General features: G+C 46.0%; 1 protein-coding gene across 2 annotated transcripts in view; it reads left to right on the top strand.

Moving 5' to 3' along the window:
* VPS18 (VPS18 core subunit of CORVET and HOPS complexes) overlaps nucleotides 1-20,300 on the top strand; it is a 34,613-nt gene extending 14,313 nt beyond the window's left edge. Inside the window, exons 3-5 of one of the 2 annotated variants that reach the window (XM_007536324.3) lie at nucleotides 7,797-7,888; nucleotides 7,980-9,850; nucleotides 19,423-20,300. In XM_007536324.3, coding sequence (XP_007536386.1) covers nucleotides 7,797-7,888; nucleotides 7,980-9,850; nucleotides 19,423-20,148 — 2,689 coding nt within the window. In that variant the 3' untranslated portion in view covers nucleotides 20,149-20,300. The remainder of the gene's footprint in view (nucleotides 1-7,796; nucleotides 7,889-7,979; nucleotides 9,851-19,422) is intronic. The other variant, XM_060175112.1, reaches the window with a different exon arrangement.
* The last annotated feature ends 1,598 nt before the right edge of the window (nucleotides 20,301-21,898 follow it).

Genomic DNA, 21,898 nt, shown 5'->3' with positions numbered 1-21,898 from the left:
TTGGCAATTCTAGGTCTTTTCTGGTTCCAGATAAACATTTGTAGCATTTTTTCTATTCTCCTAAAAAATGTGCTTGGGATCTTGATGGGGATAGCATTAAATTTGTAGATGGCTCTGGGTAATATATTCATTTTGATGATGTTAATTCTTCCAACCCATGAACATGGAATATCTTTCCACTTCTTTGTGTCTTTTTCAATTTCTTTGAGTAGTGACTCATAATTTTCAGTATACAAGTCTTTCACTTCTTTGGTTAGGTTTATTCCTAGATATTTTATTGTTTTAGTTGCTATAGTAAAAGGAATTGATTTCTGGATTTCAATTTCTTCTAACTTAGTGTTTGCATAGAGGAATGCCACTGACTTTTGAATGTTAATTTTGTAGCCTGACACCTTACTGTATTGCCTGATGATATCCAAAAGCTTCTTACTGGATTCCTTAGACTTTTCTGTATATATTATCATGTCATCTGCAAGTAGGGAGAGTTTGACTTCTTCTCTTTCAATCTGTATCCCTTTAATTCCTTGCTCCTGCCTGATTGCTATGGCAAGAACTTCCAACTCTATGTTGAATGGTAATGGTGATAGTGGGCATCCCTGTCTAGTACCTGATCTGAGGGGAAATGCTTCCAGTTTTTCACCATTGAGTATGATGTTGGCTGTAGGTTTGCTATATATAGACTCCGCTATCTTCAGGAATTTTCCATCTATTCCCATTTTTTTGTAGTGTTTTGATCATAAAGGGATGTTGTATTTTGTCAAAGGATTTCTCTGTATCTACTGATATGACCATGTGGTTTTTGGTCTTGCTTTTATTGATGTGGTAGATCATATTTATTGATTTATATATACTGAACCAACCTTGCATGCCTGGATAAATCCCACTTGTTCATGATGAACAGTCTTTTTGATATACTGCTGTATCCTGTTGGCTAGAATTTTGTTCAATATTTTAGCATCTGTGTTCATCAGAGATATTGGCCTGTAGTTTTCTTTTTTGGTTGTGTCCCTGTCTGCTTTTGGTATCAGGGTGATGTTGGCTTCATAGAAGCTGGCAGGGAGTATTCCAGTGTCTTCAATCTTCTGCAAGACTTTTAAAAGTAGAGGTATAAGTTCTTCTTTGAAGGTTTTATAGAATTCATTTATAAAACCATCTGGTCCAGGACTTTTATTTTTGGGAAGATTTTTGATAACTGTTTCAATTTCATTAGCTGTGATGGGCCTGTTCATGTTATCTACTTCTTCTTTATTTAGTTTTGGAAGTCAGTAGGTATCTAGGAAATCGTCCATATATTCCAGGTTCTCTAGCTTGGTGGCATATAGTTGTTCATAGAAGCCTCGCATGATATGTTGAATTTCTGTGGTGTCTGTTGTGATATCTCCTCTTTCATTTAGTATCCAATTTATTTGGGTCTTCTCCCTTTTTTGTTTTGTGAGTCTGCCTAAAGGTTTCTTGATTTTGTTTACTCTTTCGAAGAACAACATTTACTTTCATTGATGTTTTGTATGGTTTTCTTATTCTCAATGTTATTTATTTCCGCCGTAACTTTAGTGATTTCTGTCCTTCTGGTTGCTTTAGGGTTCCTTTGTTGTTCTTCTTCTAGGTCTTTAAGATGTGCAATCAGGCTGTTTATTTGTGCTTTTTCTTGTTTCCTAATGTGTGCTTGTATGGCTATGAACGTCCCTCTCAGTACTGCCTTAGTTGTGTCCCAAATATTTTGATAGCTTGTGTCTTCATTTTCATTGAACTCTTGAAACATTTTGATTTCCTCCTTTATTTTCTCTTTGACCCAGTGGTTGTTAAGGAGTGTACTGTTGAGCTTCCACATTTTGGGACTATTACTAATCTTTTGTTTATTGTTAAGTTTTTAATTCCATTGTGGTCTGAGAAGATGCTAGGGATAATTTCAGTGCTTTTGAATTTGCTGCTGCTGTCTTTGTGGCATAACATATGGTCTATCCTTGAGAATGACCCATGTGGATTTGAGTGAAATGTGTATCCCAGTTTCTTGGGGTGAATGACTCTGAAAATGTCTAATAGTTGTAGTTTATCTATCTCCTCATTTAGCTCCATTATATCTTTATTGATTTTTCTGCCTGGATGATCTGTCAAGTTGAGAGAGTGGGATGTTGAAGTCCCCTACTATGACTGTGTTACTGTTAATATATTGCTGTAGCTCTTTCAGTAGATGTTTGATGTATTTAGATGGCTTCTTATTGGGTGCATAGATGTTAATAATTGTTAGGTCCTCTTGATTGACTGATCTTCTGAGCATTAAGTAGTGTTCATTCCTATCTTTTTAATTTTTATCTATTTTAAATTCTATCATGTCAGATATGAGAATAGCTGTTCCTGCCCTTTTTTGTGGACCATTGGCCTGTATGATAGTTTTCTATCCTTTCACTTTGAGTCTGTGTTTTTCTTGTTGAGTTAGGTAGGTTTCCTGTAGACAGCATATTGTTGGGTTTTGCTTTCTGATCCATCTTCCTACTCTGTGTCTTTTAATAGGTGAATTCAGGCCATTGACATCAAAGATTGAAGATATTTTAACGCCATTCTCGTAGAGTTTTAGAGTGTTCTGATATATGACCTATTTATGGTGGTCTGACTGTTTATGGGAGACCTTTCAGAACTTTTTTCAGGGCAGGCTTGGTGATAGTTGATTCTTTTTTTTTTTTTTTAATTTATTTCTTTATTGGGGAATTAATGTTTTACATTCAACAGTAAATACAATAGTTTGTACATGCAATAGTTGATTCTTTCAACTGTTGCTTGTCAGAGTAGGCTTTTATGCCTCCCTCTAGTCTGAATGACAGTCTAGCAGGATACAGCAGTCTTGGTTAAAAGCCTTTCTCATTGAGTACTCAATAGATATCTTGTCATTCTCTTCTGGCCTGTAGTGTTTGTGTGGAGAAGTCTGCTGCTAATCTTACGGGTTTTCCTTTGTAGGTGACTCTTTGTTTTTCTCTTGCAGCCTTCAGGCTCCTTACTTTATCCTTATTCCTTTCCATTCTAAATATGATGTGCCTTGGTGTCTTTAAGTCTGGGTTAATTCTGTTTGGGTCTCTCTGGGCTTCTTGAGTCTTTATGTCTTTGATGTTGTCTAGACTAGAGAAGTTCTCAGCTACTATGGCCTGAAGAATGCTTTCTTCCTCTCTCTCTTTCTTCCTCTGGTAAGCCAGTAATGCATATATTGCTTCTTTTGAAGTCATCCCATAGGTCTCTGTTGTTTTCAGTATCTCTTAATCTCTTTTTGAGATCTCTTACTTATTTTTTAGTTGTCTCTAATTTGTCCTCGATCTTGCTAATTTTGTCTTCAGCCTCATTTATTCTATTCTCTCTCCCCTCTACTGTTTTCTGGAGTTCATCTATTTTGTTACCCTGTTCTGATACTGTTTTAGCTTGTTCAGCTAGTTGTGTTCTTAGCTCAGCTATTTCAGCTTTCAGTTCTCTAATAACCTTAAGATAATTAGTGTTTTCTTCCAGAGTGTCATTTGTTGTTTCTGCATTCCTGGTGACAATTCTTTCAAACTCTTTACTCACTCCTGTGATTATTTCCTTAACTAGTGTTTGGATGTTGACCTCATTATTTTTTGCTTCACCCTTTGGGGGGCTTTTAGATGAACTCTCATCCTGCTTCATTTCTCCAATATTTCTTCTTGTTGGTTTAACCATTTTATATATTTTGCTATGAGGTCCCTCTCTCAGTACTTTTCAAATTACTGGTCACTATTGCCTGGATTGACTTGTGTCTAAGTAAGGTAAAGGGTTCACAGTTGTGGAAGTTAACAGTTATTTCAATAGTATTTTAACCCCTGATTTGGAGCTCAGTGGCTTAAAAGCCTCTTTTGTGCTTTTTCTTCCCTGTAGGCTATGGGAGCCTGAGGGCTTTTAAATTTACCTTAATCTCTGACTCCGAACCAAGAGATAAAGCAGGGTATGGCAGAGATAATCCAGTGGTTATGCAAAGAGACTTTCACAGCCCCATCACTATGTCACCAAGGTATAGATCTTCTCCTGAGTTTCCTGCTTAGTTCTCTGACCCCTGATGTCAGCACAGGGCCTCTCTGCCACTGCTCCAGACTCTGAGGGCAGTGGCAGTGGAGACTCAGAATTGCACTTTGTGAGTCCCAGGGGAGTTCTCTCCTCCCCTCAGTCGTCCCCTTGTTTGTGAAACAGACTGGAGGTGATGCCTCAACTGATAAACTGCTGGACTGTTACCAGCCACTTAATCTCTCCCTAGGCTCCTTTCTGTCCACCAGCCACACATGTTTGCACTCACCGATGATCTGGTGGGTTCCTGAAGTCATTCTAGTTCTGTCCTGTTTCGGTCCGAGGTGGTCTCCTTTGGTATTCCTAGTTGATCCAGGAGAGGAGAGAAACACATCTGTTGCTGCTCGTAGCCCCGCCTCCAGAAGTCTTTCAGATTGTATTTATTTTTCCTTTTTATCAGAGTACTGCTCAGCTCTGGCTTATGGTGGTGCAAGGGATTGAACTTGGGACCTAAGAGCCTCAAGCATAAGTCTGTTTGCATAACTATTATGATATCTACCTCTGCCCATTTTTATTTATTTATTAATAAGAAAGATAGGAGGAGAGAGAGAGAAATAACCAGACATCACTCTGGTAAATGTGCTGCCAGCCATTAAACTCAGGACCCCAAGCTTGAGAGTCCAATGCTTTATCCACTGCACCACCTTCCAGACCACGACAACCTTATTTATGTTATGAAAATGGAAAAGCATGACACGAAGTGCAAGGACCGGCACAAGGATCCCGGTTCGAGCCCTCAGCTCCCCACCTGCAGGGGGGTCGCTTTGCACTCAGTGAGGCAGGTCTGCAGGTGTCTTATTTTTCTCTCCCCCTCTCTGTCTTCCCCTCCTCTATTTCTTTTCTGTCCTATCCAACAACAATGACATCATCAACAATAATAATAACACCACCACAACAAGGGAAACAACAACAACAAAAAAGAAAATTATTAAGAAAGGAAAATGGAAAAGGTTGTTATCAGCTTACTCCATTGGGAATAATGGTGTTTGGAGGGGAGAAGAAAATCATTAACTTTTCTTTATTTTTTCATTTATTTATTATCTTTATTTACTGGATAGAGAAAGTCAGAAATTGAGAAGGGAGAGATAGAGAGGGAGAGAGACAAAGAGACACCTGCAGCACTGCTTTACCACTGCATTGTAGCAAAGCTTTCCCCATACAGGTGGCAATCTAGGGACTTGAACTTGGGCCCTTGTGCATTGTAATGTGTGTTCAACCAAGTGCACCACTATCCGGCCCCTATTTATTTATTTTTACCAGAGTAGTGCTTAGCTCTGTCTTATGGTGGTATAAGGGATAGAACCTGGGACTTTGGAATCTCAGGCATAATCTTTTTGCATAACCATTATGCTATCTTCCCTCCCCCCTTTTAAGATTTATTTATGATAGAGGGGAAAGAGCAGAAACATCACTGGTATATGAGGTGCTGGAGCTTGAACTTGGGCCTTCATGTGATTGCACTGTGCTACTTCCCACGCTGTTATTAGTTTTTTTTTCTATATATGTCTCTGCATTGCTTGTTTGAATGAGCATATAATATGAAAACAATTTAATGAGAAAATTTTGCTTTAAACCCCTCAAGCTAATTGTAAAACTTAGACTAGCTAGCACTATATTAAGTTCCTGGCATGGTGTTAGGTAGGGGCCAGGAGGTAGCAGAGTGGTGGGTTAAGTGCACATGGCACAAAACACAAGGACTGGGTGCCAAACACAAGGACCAGCATAAGGATCCTGGTTCAAGTCCCCACTACCCACCTGCAGGGGATTGCTTCACAAGTAGTGAAGCAGGGATGCAAGTATCTGTCTTTCTCTCCCCCTCTGTCTTCTCCTTCTCTCTCAATTTCTGTGTCCTATCCAGCAACAATGACAGCAATAACAACAAGGGCAAAAATAGAGAAAATATAGCCTCCAGGAGTAGTGGATTCGTAGTGCAGGCACCAAGCCCCAGCAATAACCCTGGAGGCAAAAATAAAATAAAATAAATAAAAGTGTTCACAGTCACTATTAAATGTTGTCTGTTTTCTCCCCTCCCTTCCCCATATCTTTTTATTGCCACCAGGGTTATCACTAGGAATCAGTTGCCTGCAAGACTCCACAATTCCCAGTGTCCCCCCCCCCCCAGGTTGTCAGGAAAGTCGTGATGCATTTTTGTATAGAAAACAGAAAAATGGGAGTCGGGCTGTAGCGCAGAGGGTTAAGTGCACATGGCACAAAGTGCAAGAACCGGCATAAGGATCCTGGTTCGAGCCCCCGGCTCCCCACCTGCATGGGAGTCGCTTCACAAGTGGTAAAGCAGGTCTGCAGGTGTCTTTCTCTCCCCCTCTGTCTTCCCCTCCTCTCTCCATTTCTCTCTGTTTTGTCCAACAATAATGACATCAGTAATTGCCGGGATAGCCTGAGGGTGCTTCTTCCTGAGCATGTGCTCTCTGGGTTGGAGAGAACTGGACTGGAGCCAACCTAGGCTGCTGTGTGGGAGAGGAATCAGGAACTTGTGTCAGGCTTGTAGGAGAGAGACTCTGGGACTCACGGAGCCAGAAGGCAATCCAATGTGTGTTTAATCAGAAAAGAAGATTCTTTTATACATCCCAAGAAGAAAGTGGTAGGGTATGACTAGGAGAGGGGGCTGAGTGAAAAGAAAGTGTGAACCAGTAGGATTAAACCAGTGCCCTGCAGGCAGGGCGGGTCTCAGGTAAAACAGTGATTGTGCAAATAGACCACGGCCTTAAGCAATGGAGCAGGGGGGAGCTGGCGTACTGCCCAACAAGTAATAATAACTACAACAACAACAAAACAAGGGCAACAAAAGGGAATAAATAAATAAATATAAAAAAAGAAGACAGAAAAAAATATCATGACTTTCTGACAACCCAATGATAGCATATAAAAGGCAGAGAGATGGGGAGAGACAGAGGACCTGTAGCACTGCTCCATTCCTTGTGAATTTTCTCCGCATTGGTGGGAACCAGTGACTTAAACATGAGTCCTTGCACATGGTGACATGTGTACTCTACCTGGTGAGCCACCATCTGGCCCCAGTTCCCTGCTTATTCCAGCAGGCTAGGGTAGTCCTGCATACCTTCCCAGATGCACTGGAGATCTGTGGAACAATGGAGAAACATCTCGAGTCTAGACTTCTCAAAATGAGGTAGGATATTCTCAGAGTTGAGGGTTCTTTTTTAAAAATATTTTTATTATCTTTATTTATTGAATAGAGACTGTCAGAAATTAAGAAGGAAAGGGGGTGATAGAGAGGGAGAGAGATAGAGAGATACCTACAGCTCTGCTTCACCACTTGCAAAGCTTTCCCACTGCAGGTGGGGACTAGGGGCTTGAACCTGGGTCCTTGCTCATTGTAACCTGTGTGCTCAACCAGGTGCACCACCACCCAGTCCTGAGTTGAGGGTTCTTTTTAAAGTAGTATTTATGAGACAGAGAGAGAGAGAGAGCATGAATGCACACAGGAGAGAGAATCAGAGAATCACTGTGGCACACACAATGCCAGGGATTGAACTCAGGACCTCATGCTCAAGAGTCCAGTACTCTGACCACTGTAGCTCCTCCCAGGATGTGGACTGAGGGTTCCTGAGCTGAGCTATGTCTGAGTCTCCTAAGGCCTGCATTCAGAAGTGTATGTGTAAAGTTCAGGGGAGAAAGATTGAGTTGAATCAGTTTATCAGGAAGCTATGACTTGAAGAAAGCCCCAGCCTTCTCTAGCATTGACCCTGTTATTCTTGTACCCATAGTATTGACCTGGGTAAGGCCAATGAGCCCAATCATGTGGAGCTGGGGCGAAAGGATGATGCCAAGGTGCACAAGATGTTCCTGGACCACACCGGTAAGTGGTGGTGAAGAGGGGAGGGAGAGGGGGGACTGAGGAGAGGAATACAGCAACTTCCAGGACCTGTGTGTGTTCTCCCCTTCCCCAGGGTGTCACCTGCTCATTGCTCTGAACAGTACAGAGGTCCTCTATGTGAACCGCAATTTACAGAAGGTGCGGCCACTGGCGCGTTGGAAGGGGCAGCTGGTAGAGAGTGTAGGCTGGAACAAGGCCATGGGCACAGAGAGCAGCACAGGTCCCATCCTGGTCGGCACTGCCCAGGGCCAGATCTTCGAAGCTGAGCTGTCTGCAAGTGAAGGGGGTCTGTTTGGCCCTGCCCCAGATCTCTACTTCCGTCCACTGTATGTGCTGAATGAAGAGGGGGGCCCAGCCCCCGTGTGCTCACTGGAGGCTGATAGGGGCCCTGATGGGCGTGGCTTTGTCATCGCCACCACCAGGCAGCGCCTCTTTCAGTTCATAGGCAGAGCCACTGAGGGGGCGGAAGCCCAGGGCTATGCGGGGCTCTTTGCTGCCTATGTAGACCACCCGCCACCGTTCCGCGAGTTCCCCAGCAGCCTGGGCTATAGCGAGCTGGCCTTCTACACCCCCAAGTTGCGCTCTGCACCCCGTGCATTCGCCTGGATGATGGGTGATGGTGTGCTCTATGGAGCACTGGACTTCGGGCGCCCAGACTCCCTGCTAAGTGAGGAGCGGGTCTGGGAGTACCCAGAGGGCATGGGCCCTGGGGCCAGCCCACCCCTGGCCATCGTCCTCACACAGTTCCACTTCCTGCTGCTACTTGCAGACCGGGTAGAGGCCGTGTGCACGCTGACAGGGCAGGTGGTGCTGCGGGACCACTTCCTGGAGAAATTTGGCGCCCTGCGTCACATGGTCAAGGATTCCTCTACTGGCCATCTGTGGGCCCACACAGAGCGAGCAGTCTTCCGCTATCATGTGCAGCGAGAGGCCCGGGATGTCTGGCGCACCTACCTGGACATGAACCGTTTTGACCTGGCCAAGGAGTACTGCCGGGAGCGGCCTGACTGCCTGGACACTGTCCTGGCCCGTGAGGCTGACTTCTGCTTCCGCCAACGTCGCTACTTGGAGAGCGCCCGCTGCTATGCCTTGACACAGAGCTACTTTGAGGAGATTGCCCTCAAATTCCTGGAGGCCCGCCAGGAGGAGGCGCTGGCTGAGTTCCTACAGCGGAAACTGGCTAGCTTGAAGCCTGCTGAGCGCACACAGGCCACATTGCTAACCACCTGGCTGACCGAGCTCTACCTGAGTCGCCTGGGGGCCCTTCAGGGGGACCCAGAGGCCCTGAACCTCTACCGGGAAACCCGGGACCACTTCCGAGCCTTCCTCAGCAGCCCCCGCCACAAAGAGTGGCTCTTCACCAGTCGGGCCTCCATCCATGAGCTGCTGGCCAGCCATGGGGACGCAGAGCACATGGTATATTTTGCAGTGATCATGCAGGACTATGAGCGGGTCGTGGCTTACCACTGCCAGCATGAGGCCTACGAGGAGGCCCTGGCTGTTCTGGCCCGCCACCGAGACCCCCAGCTCTTCTACAAGTTCTCTCCTGTCCTCATCCGGCACATACCCCGCCAGCTGGTGGATGCCTGGATTGAGATGGGCAGCCGGCTAGACGCCCGGCATCTCATCCCTGCCTTGGTGAACTACAGCCAGGGTGGTGAGGCACAGCAAGTGAGCCAAGCCATTCGTTACATGGAGTTCTGTGTGAACGTGCTGGGTGAGACAGAGCAGGCCATTCACAACTACCTGCTGTCATTGTATGCCCGTGGCCAGCCTGCCTCTCTGCTGGCCTACCTCGAGCAGGCAGGGGCCAGCGCACACCGAGTGCATTATGACCTCAAGTATGCACTGCGGCTCTGTGCTGAGCATGGTCACCACCGGGCCTGTGTCCACGTCTACAAGGTCTTGGAGCTGTATGAAGAGGCTGTGGACCTGGCCCTGCAGGTGAGCTGGCAGATCTGAGCCCATATAGGGCCGAGAGAGCAGTAGTTTTGGGTGCTGAAGGGGTGAGCTGTGGGAATGGGATCTGCCTGGAGGACACTGGCTTCCCTTTGCACAGAGGCATGGTGGTTTATAGCTCAAGATCATGGACAGGGCTAGGGAAGATAGCACAGTGGTTATTCCAGAGATCATCCCTAAGACTCCAAAGTTCTAGACTCAATCACTAGCACTACCATAAGCCAGAGCTGAGCAGTACTCTGTTAAAAATAAAGCTTGATCTTTTTTTTTTTTAATATTTATTTTCCCTTTTGTTGCCCTTGTTGATTTTTATGGTTGTTGTAGTTGTTGTTATTGATGTTGTTGTTGTTAGATAGGACAGAGAGAAATGGAGAGAGAAGGGGAAGACAGAGGGGGAGAGAAAGACAGATACCTGCAGACCTGTTTCACCGCTTGTGAAGGGACCCCCCTTGCAAGTGGGGAGCCAGGGGCTTGAACTGGGATCCTTATGCTGGTTCTTGCACTTCGTGCCACATGTGCTTAACCCACTGCGCTACTGCCCGACTCCCTAAAGCTTGATCTTAAGTGCTTGCAAATTAAAATTGCTTTGGGGGGAGATAAGATAATGGCTATACAAAAAAGACTTTCATCTCTGGTACAAAAATAGAAAAAAGGAATATTGATAGTCATTTTGAAGTCTTGCTCTGCACTTAGTGAGCTGTGTGACCTCAGGCTACTTTCTGAACTGAGATTATTCCGCCATAACAGGGATAGTGTTATGTATAGTGCTTACTTCTTTGTAGGATTGATTAAAGTACTTTGTATAAAAAATACTCCAGCACTCCAAACAGTACCTGGTACATAGGCAAGTTCTATATTCTTCCCTCACCCCAAGGGTTTTTAAAATATGTTTTATTTATTAATGAGAGAGAGAACCAGACTATCACTCTGGTACATGGGATGCATGAACTCTCATGCTTGAGAGTGCAACACTTTATCTACTGTGCCACCTCCTGGATCTGAGATTTTCTTTTGAGAGAGAGAGAGAGACTGATTAGAGTACTGCTCAGCCCTGGCATATGTGGTACCAGAGATAGAAATAAGGCCTTAGGCTTGCAGGTCCTGTGCTGATACTGAGCTATCTGCTTGTCAAGTTCTGTATATTTATTAATGAATGAAAGAGAGAGGAAGAGAGAATTAGAGCAGCACTCTGACACATGGGATGCCAGGGATCGAAACTGGGACTTAATGCTTGAGAATCCAACACTTTACTCATACATTGCACCACTTCTTGGGTCTCTATATTCTGTTTTTTATTTATTAATGAGAGGGGGGAGGGAGAGAGAGAGAATGAGAATGAATATGAGAGTATCAGAATATCACTCTGGAATATGCTATGTTGGGGATTGAATCCTCATGTTTGAGAGTCTTAACACCATCTCTATTATGCCACCTCCTAGGCCACCAAGTTCTATATTCTTGTTAGCTATTACAGAAGAGGTAGGTGCTGAAATATGTTTTTCTTTTTCTTTTCCAAATATTTATTCATTGTTGGAGAGAGACAAAGAAATTGTTAGAGGAGGATGAGAGTGAGAGGAAGGTGTCTTTCTAGACATCTGCAGCCCTGCTTCACCACTTCTGAAGATTTCCCCCTGCAGGTGGGGACCAGGAGCTTGAACCTGGGTCCTTGCACACTATATAGAATGTGAGTGCTTAACCAAGTGTGCCACTGCCTGGCCCCCTGAGTTATGTTTTTCAAGTCATAAGTTGTTTTAGGGTTACATCAAGTGGTATTTAAAATGAAAATTTCTGGGTCTGAACCCAGAATTTACTAAATCAGAATATTTGAAGATAGCACCCCAAATCTGTGACTTTTCTTAGAGGGTCTGGGTGATAGCACAACTGATTGAACACACATGTTACCATGCACAACACCCCAGATTTAAGCCACCCAGTTCCTACATGCAGGGGGAACCTTTGTGATCTATGAAACAAGACTGCAGGTGTCTCTTTCTCTCTTCCTATCTCCTCTTTCCCTCTTGATTTCTCTCTGTCTCTATCCAATAAAAGTATAAATAAATAAGTAAATAGAAATACAGTTTTACACAATTCAATCACAGAAGTCTATTGGACCCCTTCCACCTTGGCAACTAATGTCCCTCTCACACACCCCCCACACACACACCAATTGGTGGCTTCAGTTTTGTAGTCTCAAGGTTTGTTTACATTTTAGTTTGCTTCTTTCACTTTTTTCTGTTTATTTTTAAAAATCTATTTTATTTTGTTTACCAGAGCACTGCTCAGCTCTGGCATATAGCGGTGCAGGGGGTATGGGGGGGGTGGACTTTAGAGCTTCAGGCATAAGAGTATCTTTTCTTTTTTTTTAATATTTATTTTTATTTATTCCCTTTTGTTGCCCTTGTTGTTATATTGTTGTGGTTATTTTATTTTTTTTCCTCCTCCAGGGTTATTGCTGGGCTTGGTGCCGGCACCATGAATCCACCGCTCCTGGAGGCCATTTTTTTTCCCCCTTTTGTTGCCCTTGTTGTAGCTTCGTTGTGGTTATTATTATTGCCCTTGTTGACGCAATTCGTTGTTGGATAGGACAGAGAGAAATGGAGAGAGGAGGGGAAGACAGAGAGGGAGAGAGAAAGATAGACACCTGCAGACCTGCTTCACCGCCTGTGAAGCGACTCCCCTGCAGGTGGGGAGCCGGGGGCTCGAACCGGGATCCTTACGCTGGTCCCTGCGCTTTGCGCCACGTGCGCTTAACCCACTGCGCCACCGCCTGACCCCCTGTTGTGGTTATTATTGATGTCGTTGTTGTTGGGTAGGACAGATAGAAATGGAGAGAGGAGGTGAAGACAGGGAGAAAGATAGACACCTGCAGACCTGCTTCACCGCTTGTGAAGTGACTCCCCTGCAGGTGGGGAGCCGGGGCTTGAACTGGGATCCTTACGCTGGTCCTTGCACTTTGCACCACCTGCGCTTTACCCGCTGTGCTACCGCCCAACTCCCAAGAGTATCTTTTCATAATCATTATGCTATCTACCCTCACCCCTTTTTATTTTTTATATATTTTTAAAGATTTTATTTACTTATTAATGAGAAAGATAGGAGAGAGCAAAAGAACTAGACATCACTCTAATACATGTAGTGCCGGGGATTCAGCATTTCATGCTTGAGAGTTCAGTGTTTTATCCACTAGGCCACCCCTTTTTATTTTATTTTATTTTTTTAAATATTTATTTATTTTCCCTTTTGTTGCCCTTGTTGTTTTTTATTGTTGTAGTTATTGTTGTTAGATAGGACAGAGAGAAATGGAGAGAGGAGGGGAAGACAGAGGGGGAGAGAAGGATAGACACCTGCAGACCTGCTTCACCGCCTGTGAAGCGACTCCCCTGAAGGTGGGGAGCCGGGGCTCGAACATGGATCTTTACACCAGTCCTTGTGCTTTGCACCACATGCACTTAACCTGCTGCGCTACTGCCCGACTCCCCCCTTTTTATTTTTTAAAAGTATTTATTTCTTTATGAGGGAGAGGAGCATCACTCTGGTACCTGTAGTGCTGGAGACTGAACTCAGGATCTCAGATTCAGAATCCAGTGTTTTATCTACTACATTAACCCCTGGGCCACAGTAGTGTCTTCCTTTATAGCTGAAAATCACTCCATTGCGGGGGGGTGGGCGGTAGCGCAGTGGGTTGAGAGGACGTGGCACAGAACGCAAGGGCTGGCTAAGAATCCCGGTTTGGGACCCCGGCTCCCCACCTGCAGGGGAGTCGCTTCACAAGCAGTGAAGCAGGTCTGCAGGTGTCTATCTTTCTCTCCCCCTCACTGTCTTCCCCTCCTCTCTTCATTTCTTTCTGTCCTACCCAACAACAATGACAACAATAATAGTAACAATACCACCGATAAACCAGGAAGGGCAATAAAAGGGAAAAAATGGCCTCCAGGAGCAGTGGATTTGTAGTGCAGTCACTGAGCCCCAGCAATAACCCTGGAGGCAAAAAAAAAAAAAAGAGAAAAAAAAAAAGTACTCCATTAGATGGGTTACATGTCATGCTGGTGATCAGATTAGGAACCTCAGGTATGAAAATGTAATAGTCTACCACTTGAGCTATTTCCCCTGTTGGGGTAGTGAATTTCTTTAGCTGTTCTTTGTCTAAAAAGGTGTTTATTGGGAATCAGGCAGTAGCGCAGCAGGTGGCACAAAGCGCAAGGACCGGCCTGAGGATCCCGGCTCAAGCCCCTAGCTCCCCAGCTGCAGGGGGGTCGCTTCACAGGCCAAGCAGTGAAGCAGGTCTGCAGGTGTCTGTCTTTCTCTCCCCCTCTCTGTCTTTCCCTCCTCTCTCCATTTTTTTCTGTCCTATCCAACAAGGGCAACAAAAGGGAATAAATAAATAAATATAAAATTTTTAAAATGGTCTTTATAATTTCTTTAAATTTTAGTGATAATCCAGCTGAGTAGAGTATTCTTAGTTGAAGGTCTTTTCCATGCAATAATTTGAATATATCATATCCATCCTTTCTAGCCTTTAAAGTTTCTGTAGAGAAATTAGCTTGTAATCTTATGGGGGGAGGGTCCCTTGTAGGTGATTCTTTGCTTTTCCTTTTCCTGACTTTTAAAAAATTACTTATTTATTTACTATGCCTCCAGGGTTATTGCTGAGGCTTGGTGACTGAACTATGAATCCACTGCTCCTAGAGGTTATTTTTTCCCATTTATTGCCCTTGTTTATCGTTGTTGTTATTGCTGTCATTGTTGGATAGGACAGAGAGAAATGGAGAGAGGATGGGAAGACAGAGAGGGGGAGAGAAAGATAGACACCTGCAGACACGCTTCACTGCTTGTGAAGCGACTCCCCTGCAGGTAGGGAGCCGGGGGCTCGAACCAGGATCCTTATGCCTGTACTTGTGCTTTGTGCCACCTGTGCTTAACCTGCTATGCTACGACCCGCCCCCCTTTTTATCTTTGATCTTTCTTATTTTAATCATATCTTGCATCATTTCAGTATTATTTTGTTTGAAACTCTTAAGCTTTCCGGGTCTGAAAGTTGTCTCCTTCCTCAATTTGAGGAAGCTTTTACTTGTTATTTTTTCTAATAAGAACTCTCTCCCTTTCTTTTCTTTTGGCACTCCTGTTATGCAGATATTATATGTTATGCAGGGGCCAAGTGTTGTTGCACCTGATTGAGCACACACATTACAGTACAGAAAGACTTGGGTTCAAGCCCCTGGTCCCCACCTGCAAGGGGAGAGATTTGCAATTGGCAAAGTAGTGTTGCAGGTGTCTGTCTCTCCCTCCCTTTCTCTCTATCACCTCATTCCCTCTTGAATTCTGGCTATCTCTATTAAATAAATAAAGATGTTTTTTAAAAAGTTAAAATTATTCTCTCAATACTGTAACTCTCATATCTTCATTTTTAAGTTATTTTTATTGTTTGTACCATTTTTTCTCTATTAATATTAAATAGAGACAGAGAGAAATCAAGAGGGTAGGAGGAAATAGAGAGGGTAAGAGACACAGAGACACCTGCAGCCCTGCTTCACTACACTTGTGAAGCTTCCCCCTGCAGGTGGGGCCCAAAGGCTCAAACCCAGGTCCTTGCACACTAATGTGTGCACACAACCAGGTTCGCCACTGCCTGGCCCCACCATTTCTCCTTTTTAAAAAAAATATGTATTTCTTTTCTCATTTTTTTAAACTAGAGACAGAAGTTGAGAGAGAGAGATCACAAAATCAAAGCTTTTTCCAGTGCACTGGAGGCCAGGCTCAAACCTGGGTTGTGCACATGGCAAAGCAACACACTATTCAAATGGGCTATTTGCTAGCCTTTGTATTTATTTTGAGAGAGAGAAATACCAGAGCATTGCTCTGCTCTGACTTACAGTATTGTCAGGGACAGAACCTGGGACCTTTGTGAGTATGCAAATCCTGTGCTCTAACACACTAAGCTGTCTCCTCAGCCCAGCTATCTTTAAAAAATGTTAATGAAAGAGGTGGGGGAGGAAGGGAGAGAAACACCACCACCAGAGTATCACTCTCGCCAGGGATCAAGTTCAAGAACTCATGCTTCTGAACCCAACATTTTATCCACTGTGCCATCTTGCAGGCCCCAGGCCCTGCTATTCTTATTGTATGGTTTATTTCAACCCATTCTCTAGTTTGTTGCTTCAGCTTTGCCCTTTTTTGGAAAAAAAAAAAAAAAAGTGGGAGGGGCAGGTGCAGAGCTCAGGGCAGCTGGTTCTGAGGTGAGAAAGCTGCTGCAGCTGTCAGACCTGGGAGTGATTATCTCTGGGGCTTGGTCCCAGCACTATGATCCCACTGTTCCAGGTGGCCATTTTTTGCTTCCCCACCCCCTCTTCCTTTCTTTTGCTCTTCCTTCCTATTTTATTTGATAGGACAGAAGAAATTGAATAGGGAGGGGGAGATAGAGAGGGAGAGAAAGATAGACAACTGCTTTACCACTTATGAAGCATCACCCCATGCAGGTCAGAAGCAGGGGCACAAACCCAAGACCTTGAGCTTGGTCTGTGTGTACTCAGCTAGGTGTGCCACTGCCTGGTCATTCCCCCACTTTTTTTTTTAAAGATTAATGAAGGAACTAGAGCACTGCTCTGGCACATGCAATACTGGGGATCAATCTCAGGACTTCGTGCTTGAGAGTCCAGTGCGTTATCAGCTATGCACCTCCTGAGCTGCTGTTGCTTCAGCTTTTGGAGTCTGTCTTTTCGCTCTTGAGCCCCTCTGCTATTTTGTTGTTGTTGTTTAGCCATTGTGTTTTTAGCACTATGTGTATTTGAACATTTCCCACATGTTCTCTGACTTTGTTGTATTTCTCTTCTGATAATCTCCTTGTGACTAGTGCCATTACTTTGAAGTCTTCTTTAGGAAGTTTTTGTATTTTTTTTTTAAACCAGAGCACTGCTCAGCCTGGTTTATGGTGGTGGTGCGGGGGGATTGAACCTGGGACTTTGAAGCCTCAGGCATGAGAGTCTCTTTGCATAACCATTATGATATTGAGAGATATCATAATGAGAGGTTGAGATAACTCCCTCAACCTCTTAGGAAGTTTGTATTGCTCTGATGAATGTAGGTTTTCCCTAGGTTGTATTGATCCATCTGTGTGGGTAACTTCTTCTATCATGTTTGCTGAGGATCTGGGCCAGTAGTCTGTGCTTGAACAGACTGTCAGCTACCAGGGGTCACAGTCACAGGTGCCTGGTAGAACCACTAAAGCTATAGCCAAAGGTTCAGATTGCATGTGTTCATCAGCCACTCAGTTGCAGTGGGTGAAGGTCCAGGTCTGGAAGGGGGCTGTGGCCTCAGTCTTGGATGGTGACAGTGTCTCACACTCTGCAGCTGACAGGGAAGAGTGTGGCAGTCTATGGGCTGGTAAGGGAGCAGAGTGGGCTGTGGGGTCCCCTGGTTAGCTGGTTGTGATCTGCAGAGAACTTGTGGGCTATCTGGGTGTGATTTGTTTGCTTACAGTGAAGTGTGAGTTGGTAATCTCTAGGTCTGTTTGTCTGCCTGGATTTAGCAGTCTTGTGAAATGTCTCTGACTCCCCAAATCAATCTGCCGGAGTTGAGGTTTGTGAAGCTCTCTTTCCAGAATCTGCCCCCCAGGGTTGTTACTGTTGGGATTAAATTCCACTATGGTGGGAGTTGGGCAGTAGCACAGTGGGTTAAGTGCATGTGGTGCAAAGCACAAGGACCAGAGTAAGGATCCCAGTTTGGGACCCTGGCTCCCCACCTGCAGGGGAGTTGCTTCACAGGTGGTGAAGCAGGTCTATAGGTGTCTTTCTCTCCCCGTCTTCCCCATTTCTCTCCATTTCTCTCTGTCCTATCCAACAACGACGATATCAGTAACTACAACAATAAAAAAACAAAGGCAACAAAAGGGAATAAATAATTTTTTTTTTTAATTCCACTATGGTTTTCACTGAGGCTGCTCTCAGCAAGGCAGCCGAAGTTGTCTGGGCCTGTTGTGATGCCTGTAACCTTTTAGCTTCTTGTCTCTGGGTAAAATATTGAAGTAAGGATGGGAAGATAACTCCCCTGGTGCACACTTTACCAGGCATGACAAGGACCTCGGTTTGAGCCCTCAGCAGCACACGAGAGCATCATGCATGGCAGCTTCATGAATGCTGGAGCAGTGCTGTGGTATCTCTGTTCTCTGTCTCTGTCTGTCTAAAGTTAAAAGGATGAACCTGAAAGTGGTACCATGAGTCTTGACTCAAAAGCAGGAAGTCTTGAGTTCATTCCCTAGCATCATCAGATCTGATTCTTTCTCACAAATAAACAAATCTTAAAAAAAAAAAAGTCCAGCAGAGAATTAATTACAGAAGCCAGAACTCCCACCCTCTGCATTCCAAATATAATTTTGGTCCATACTCCCAGAGGGAGAGAAATGTTAGAGGGAAGATGACCAGAGGGCTCTGAACTGCAATTCCATGAGGACCCAGAGAGAAAAGAGGGAAAAAGGAAAGACATTCGGAAGTAGCAATAGATGTAGGTGTGACTTAGAAAGGAAGGGAACACAGGACCACAGAAAAAAATGGGCAAATACATATAGAGATAGATAGACTGTTAAAGAAATAATAGTCAGCCCATATCTGTAACCTTGGGAAAACCACTGCAGTTTCCAGTGGAGGGAATGGGGACACAGAACTCTGGTGGTGGGCACAGTGTGGAATTATACCCCTGTTACCTTGTAATTTTGTAAATCAATGTTAAATCACTAATAACAAAAACAAAATTAAAAGAGAAAAAATGAGTCCACCATAATCAATGGCATCTCAAAGATTTGATGCCTCTCACCTCTGTGCCAAAAAGTAAATAAATTACAAGTATAAGGTTGGAGTACTGAGAGTTTAGCTTTTAGTCTGACTGAAGTGTCTTTCTCTTCTCTCTCCATTTCCCCCTCCCCTCTCAATTTTTTTTCTGTCTTATTGAATAAAAAGGGAAAAATGGCTACCAGGATTAATTCATAGTGCTGGCACTGAACCCCAGTGATAGCCCTGGAGGTAAAAGGAAGGAAGGAAGGGAGAGAAAAATTTTATTTGCTAGAGAGTAGGAGGGAGTGTGTGTGTGTGTGTGTGTAGAGAGAGAGAACAAACCAGGGGCAGGAGTAGATAGCATAATGGTTATGCAAAGAGGTTACTGCCGGAGGCTCCAAAAAGTCCCGGGTTTAATTCCCTGCATTACTCTAAGCCAGAGCTGAGCAGTACTATGGGGGAAAAAAAAAAAAAAGAAAAGAAAAGAACAGAACCAGAGTATCACTGAGACTTAAAAAGCGAGAGATCAAACACAGGCCCTCATGCCTGAGAGTCCAGTGCTCTGTCCATTGTGCCACCTCTAGACGCTTGGGTGACTTTCATGTCTACTAAACAAGTAGCTCTGGCACAGTCCTGACAGGGACAGGCCTCTTACTAAGTTGGGCTCTTCTGACCACCCCCCTCTTTCTTGCCACCAAGACTATATCACTTGTCATGGCTCCCTGGGCACCAGCCTATGACTCAGTCTTCCTGAGTGGGACAGGGGGTGTGGCTCTAACCCTCTTGGTCTCCCTGTAGGTGGATGTGGACCTGGCCAAGCAGTGTGCAGACCTGCCTGAGGAAGACGAGGAGCTGCGCAAGAAGCTGTGGCTGAAGATCGCACGCCACGTGGTGCAGGAAGAGGAGGACGTGCAGACAGCCATGGCCTGCCTGGCCAGCTGCCCTCTGCTCAAGATTGAGGATGTGCTGCCCTTCTTCCCTGACTTCGTCACCATCGACCACTTTAAGGAGGCCATCTGCAGCTCCCTGAAAGCCTACAACCATCACATCCAGGAGCTGCAGCGGGAAATGGAGGAGGCCACAGCCAGTGCCCAGCGCATCCGGCGTGACCTGCAGGAGCTGCGGGGCCGCTATGGCACTGTGGAGCCCCAGGACAAGTGTGCCACCTGTGACTTCCCCCTGCTCAACCGCCCCTTCTACCTCTTCCTCTGCGGCCACATGTTCCATGCCGACTGCCTGCTGCAGGCTGTGCGGCCCGGCCTGCCTGCCTATAAGCAGGCTCGGCTGGAGGAGCTGCAGCGAAAGCTGGGGGCCACCCCACCACCCACCAAGGGCTCTGCCAGGGCAAAGGAGGCTGAGGGTGGGGCTGCAGCTGGGGGCCCCAGCCGGGAACAGCTCAAGGCTGACCTAGACGAGTTGGTGGCTGCTGAGTGTGTGTATTGTGGAGAGCTGATGATACGCTCCATCGACCGGCCCTTCATTGACCCCCAGCAGTATGAGCAGGAGCACCTCAGTTGGCTGTAGGGGGCATTGATACTTTGGCGGGGCAGGCAATGGGGGCAGCTGCTTGTCCCCCATTGGGAAGGCCATGCCATCATCTGGGCTTGCTCCCCTGGAGACTGCTGGGCCTTGACTGTCAGAAGAGGACTAGGGGCAGCTATGTGGGCTGTCCTGCACCACTGAGGTAGCATGGACCTGCCTCCCAGCAGGTGCCCTGAATCGACCACCACCCACCTGTAGCCAACAGCTCTCTCTTCCCCTTCACTCCCCATATACACACCATTCATCTCAAGTGAGAATCCATTCTTCCTTTTCACTGTTTGAGGACACCACCACTTCTGTCTGCCCCAAGGTCCCAGAACCAAAGAGGAGCCCCTCTAAGGCCTGGGCACTGGGCTGGGAAAAGTAGTGCTGAGGGGTGTGTAGGATGCCATGGGAATGCAGCGAGAGCCTTGGCCCTTCTTCACCTGGTGACAAGATGGGCTGGTCTTGCCACCTTCGCTGCCTTCCTTGTGCCTATTGATTGTCCTTTCTAGCTCCAGTTTTGGTCATTCTGGTCCGTGATCCTAAATCTCAGAGCCAGGTCTTCCTCTGCCCAGGAGGTGGCGCCCTCTCTGCATAATCCTTCACATAAAGCTGACCCAAAGTGCTGATTGTTCAAGTGACTTTTTCCACTAGTGCTTCCTCAGCAGTCCCTCCTTAGTCTTCCCAAGATTTTCCTTTAGAATGGGGGAGGTAGGGGAAAATCTGTTGCCTAGTCATGAATAGAACCTACCACCCACCCCCAATTCTTCCTCTCTCCATTAGCCCTCATACAGGTCAGGGTTTGCTTGTCATTTGCCAGATGACCCTGCATCCCCCAACTTTCCCTGGCTTAGATAGTTCCTGGTCACTGCTGGCATTTAGCCATGATGATGAGGTCCAGCATGGAGGGCAGGGCCATTGTTCTCCCCCCCACCCCACCCCCCAGCTTCCATGACTGGCCCTCCCTCCAGATGATATTCCAATTGGTTGGAGGCTTCCCTCAGAGTCCCGGAGCACAGCCTTTCCATGACATCAGCCAGCACCTTTGCTCTGTGCCCTATGTCCATAGTCCACTGACCCATGCCACGGGTGTGGCCAGCCAGCTGTCCAGACTGAAACAGCAAATAGACTTCCCAGAACCAGGCTGTGGCCTGTGACAGCAGGCTCTCCTGCAGCCTAGTCCCAAGATGTTTGTTCCCTGCAGGCCTGGGGCCTCTGAAACCATGGGGTCTGTTCACGGCCTCTGCCAGCGTAGACTGCAAGCTGCCTAGCTCTGAGGAGCCCTAACCTCCCAGAATCCAGTGCAGAAGCATGTGAATGGGGGTCCCACTGGGTCCCTTTCCACTGCCCTAGGAGGGTGTGGAAAGCAATTTCCTTCTGCCTCTGGCTGGAGACCCCTCACACTCAAGCACTACCATTGTGCTGGGGTCCCATCTCCACTCAACTGATCCTTATAGCCATGGCTCTGTGGCGACTTGCTTGTGTGCCTGGCACCATCCGTCATGTAAATACACAGCCCTGTAGCTGCTCCTCCCCGGGGACTGACTCAGACATCTTGGGATGCCCCTGCCCCCCACTGTTCTGCCCAGCTGCTCCTCCAGAGCTTCCTTTTTCCTGGAAGAAGGCCCCCGGCTTCCCTGGCACTGTCCAAATGGGGATCTGTGGAGTCCAAGCATCGGGAAGCCCAGCCCTGGAGGGAATGGGGGGGGGGGTGAGAGAAGGCCCCAAGGCCTTGGCCCAGAGCCTGGGG

Source organism: Erinaceus europaeus, chromosome 16 (assembly GCF_950295315.1).
Source record: "Erinaceus europaeus chromosome 16, mEriEur2.1, whole genome shotgun sequence".
NCBI classification, from domain to species: Eukaryota; Metazoa; Chordata; class Mammalia; order Eulipotyphla; family Erinaceidae; genus Erinaceus; species Erinaceus europaeus.
Note: the sequence above shows the minus strand (reverse complement) of the source record. Positions and strands in the feature narration are given on the sequence as shown.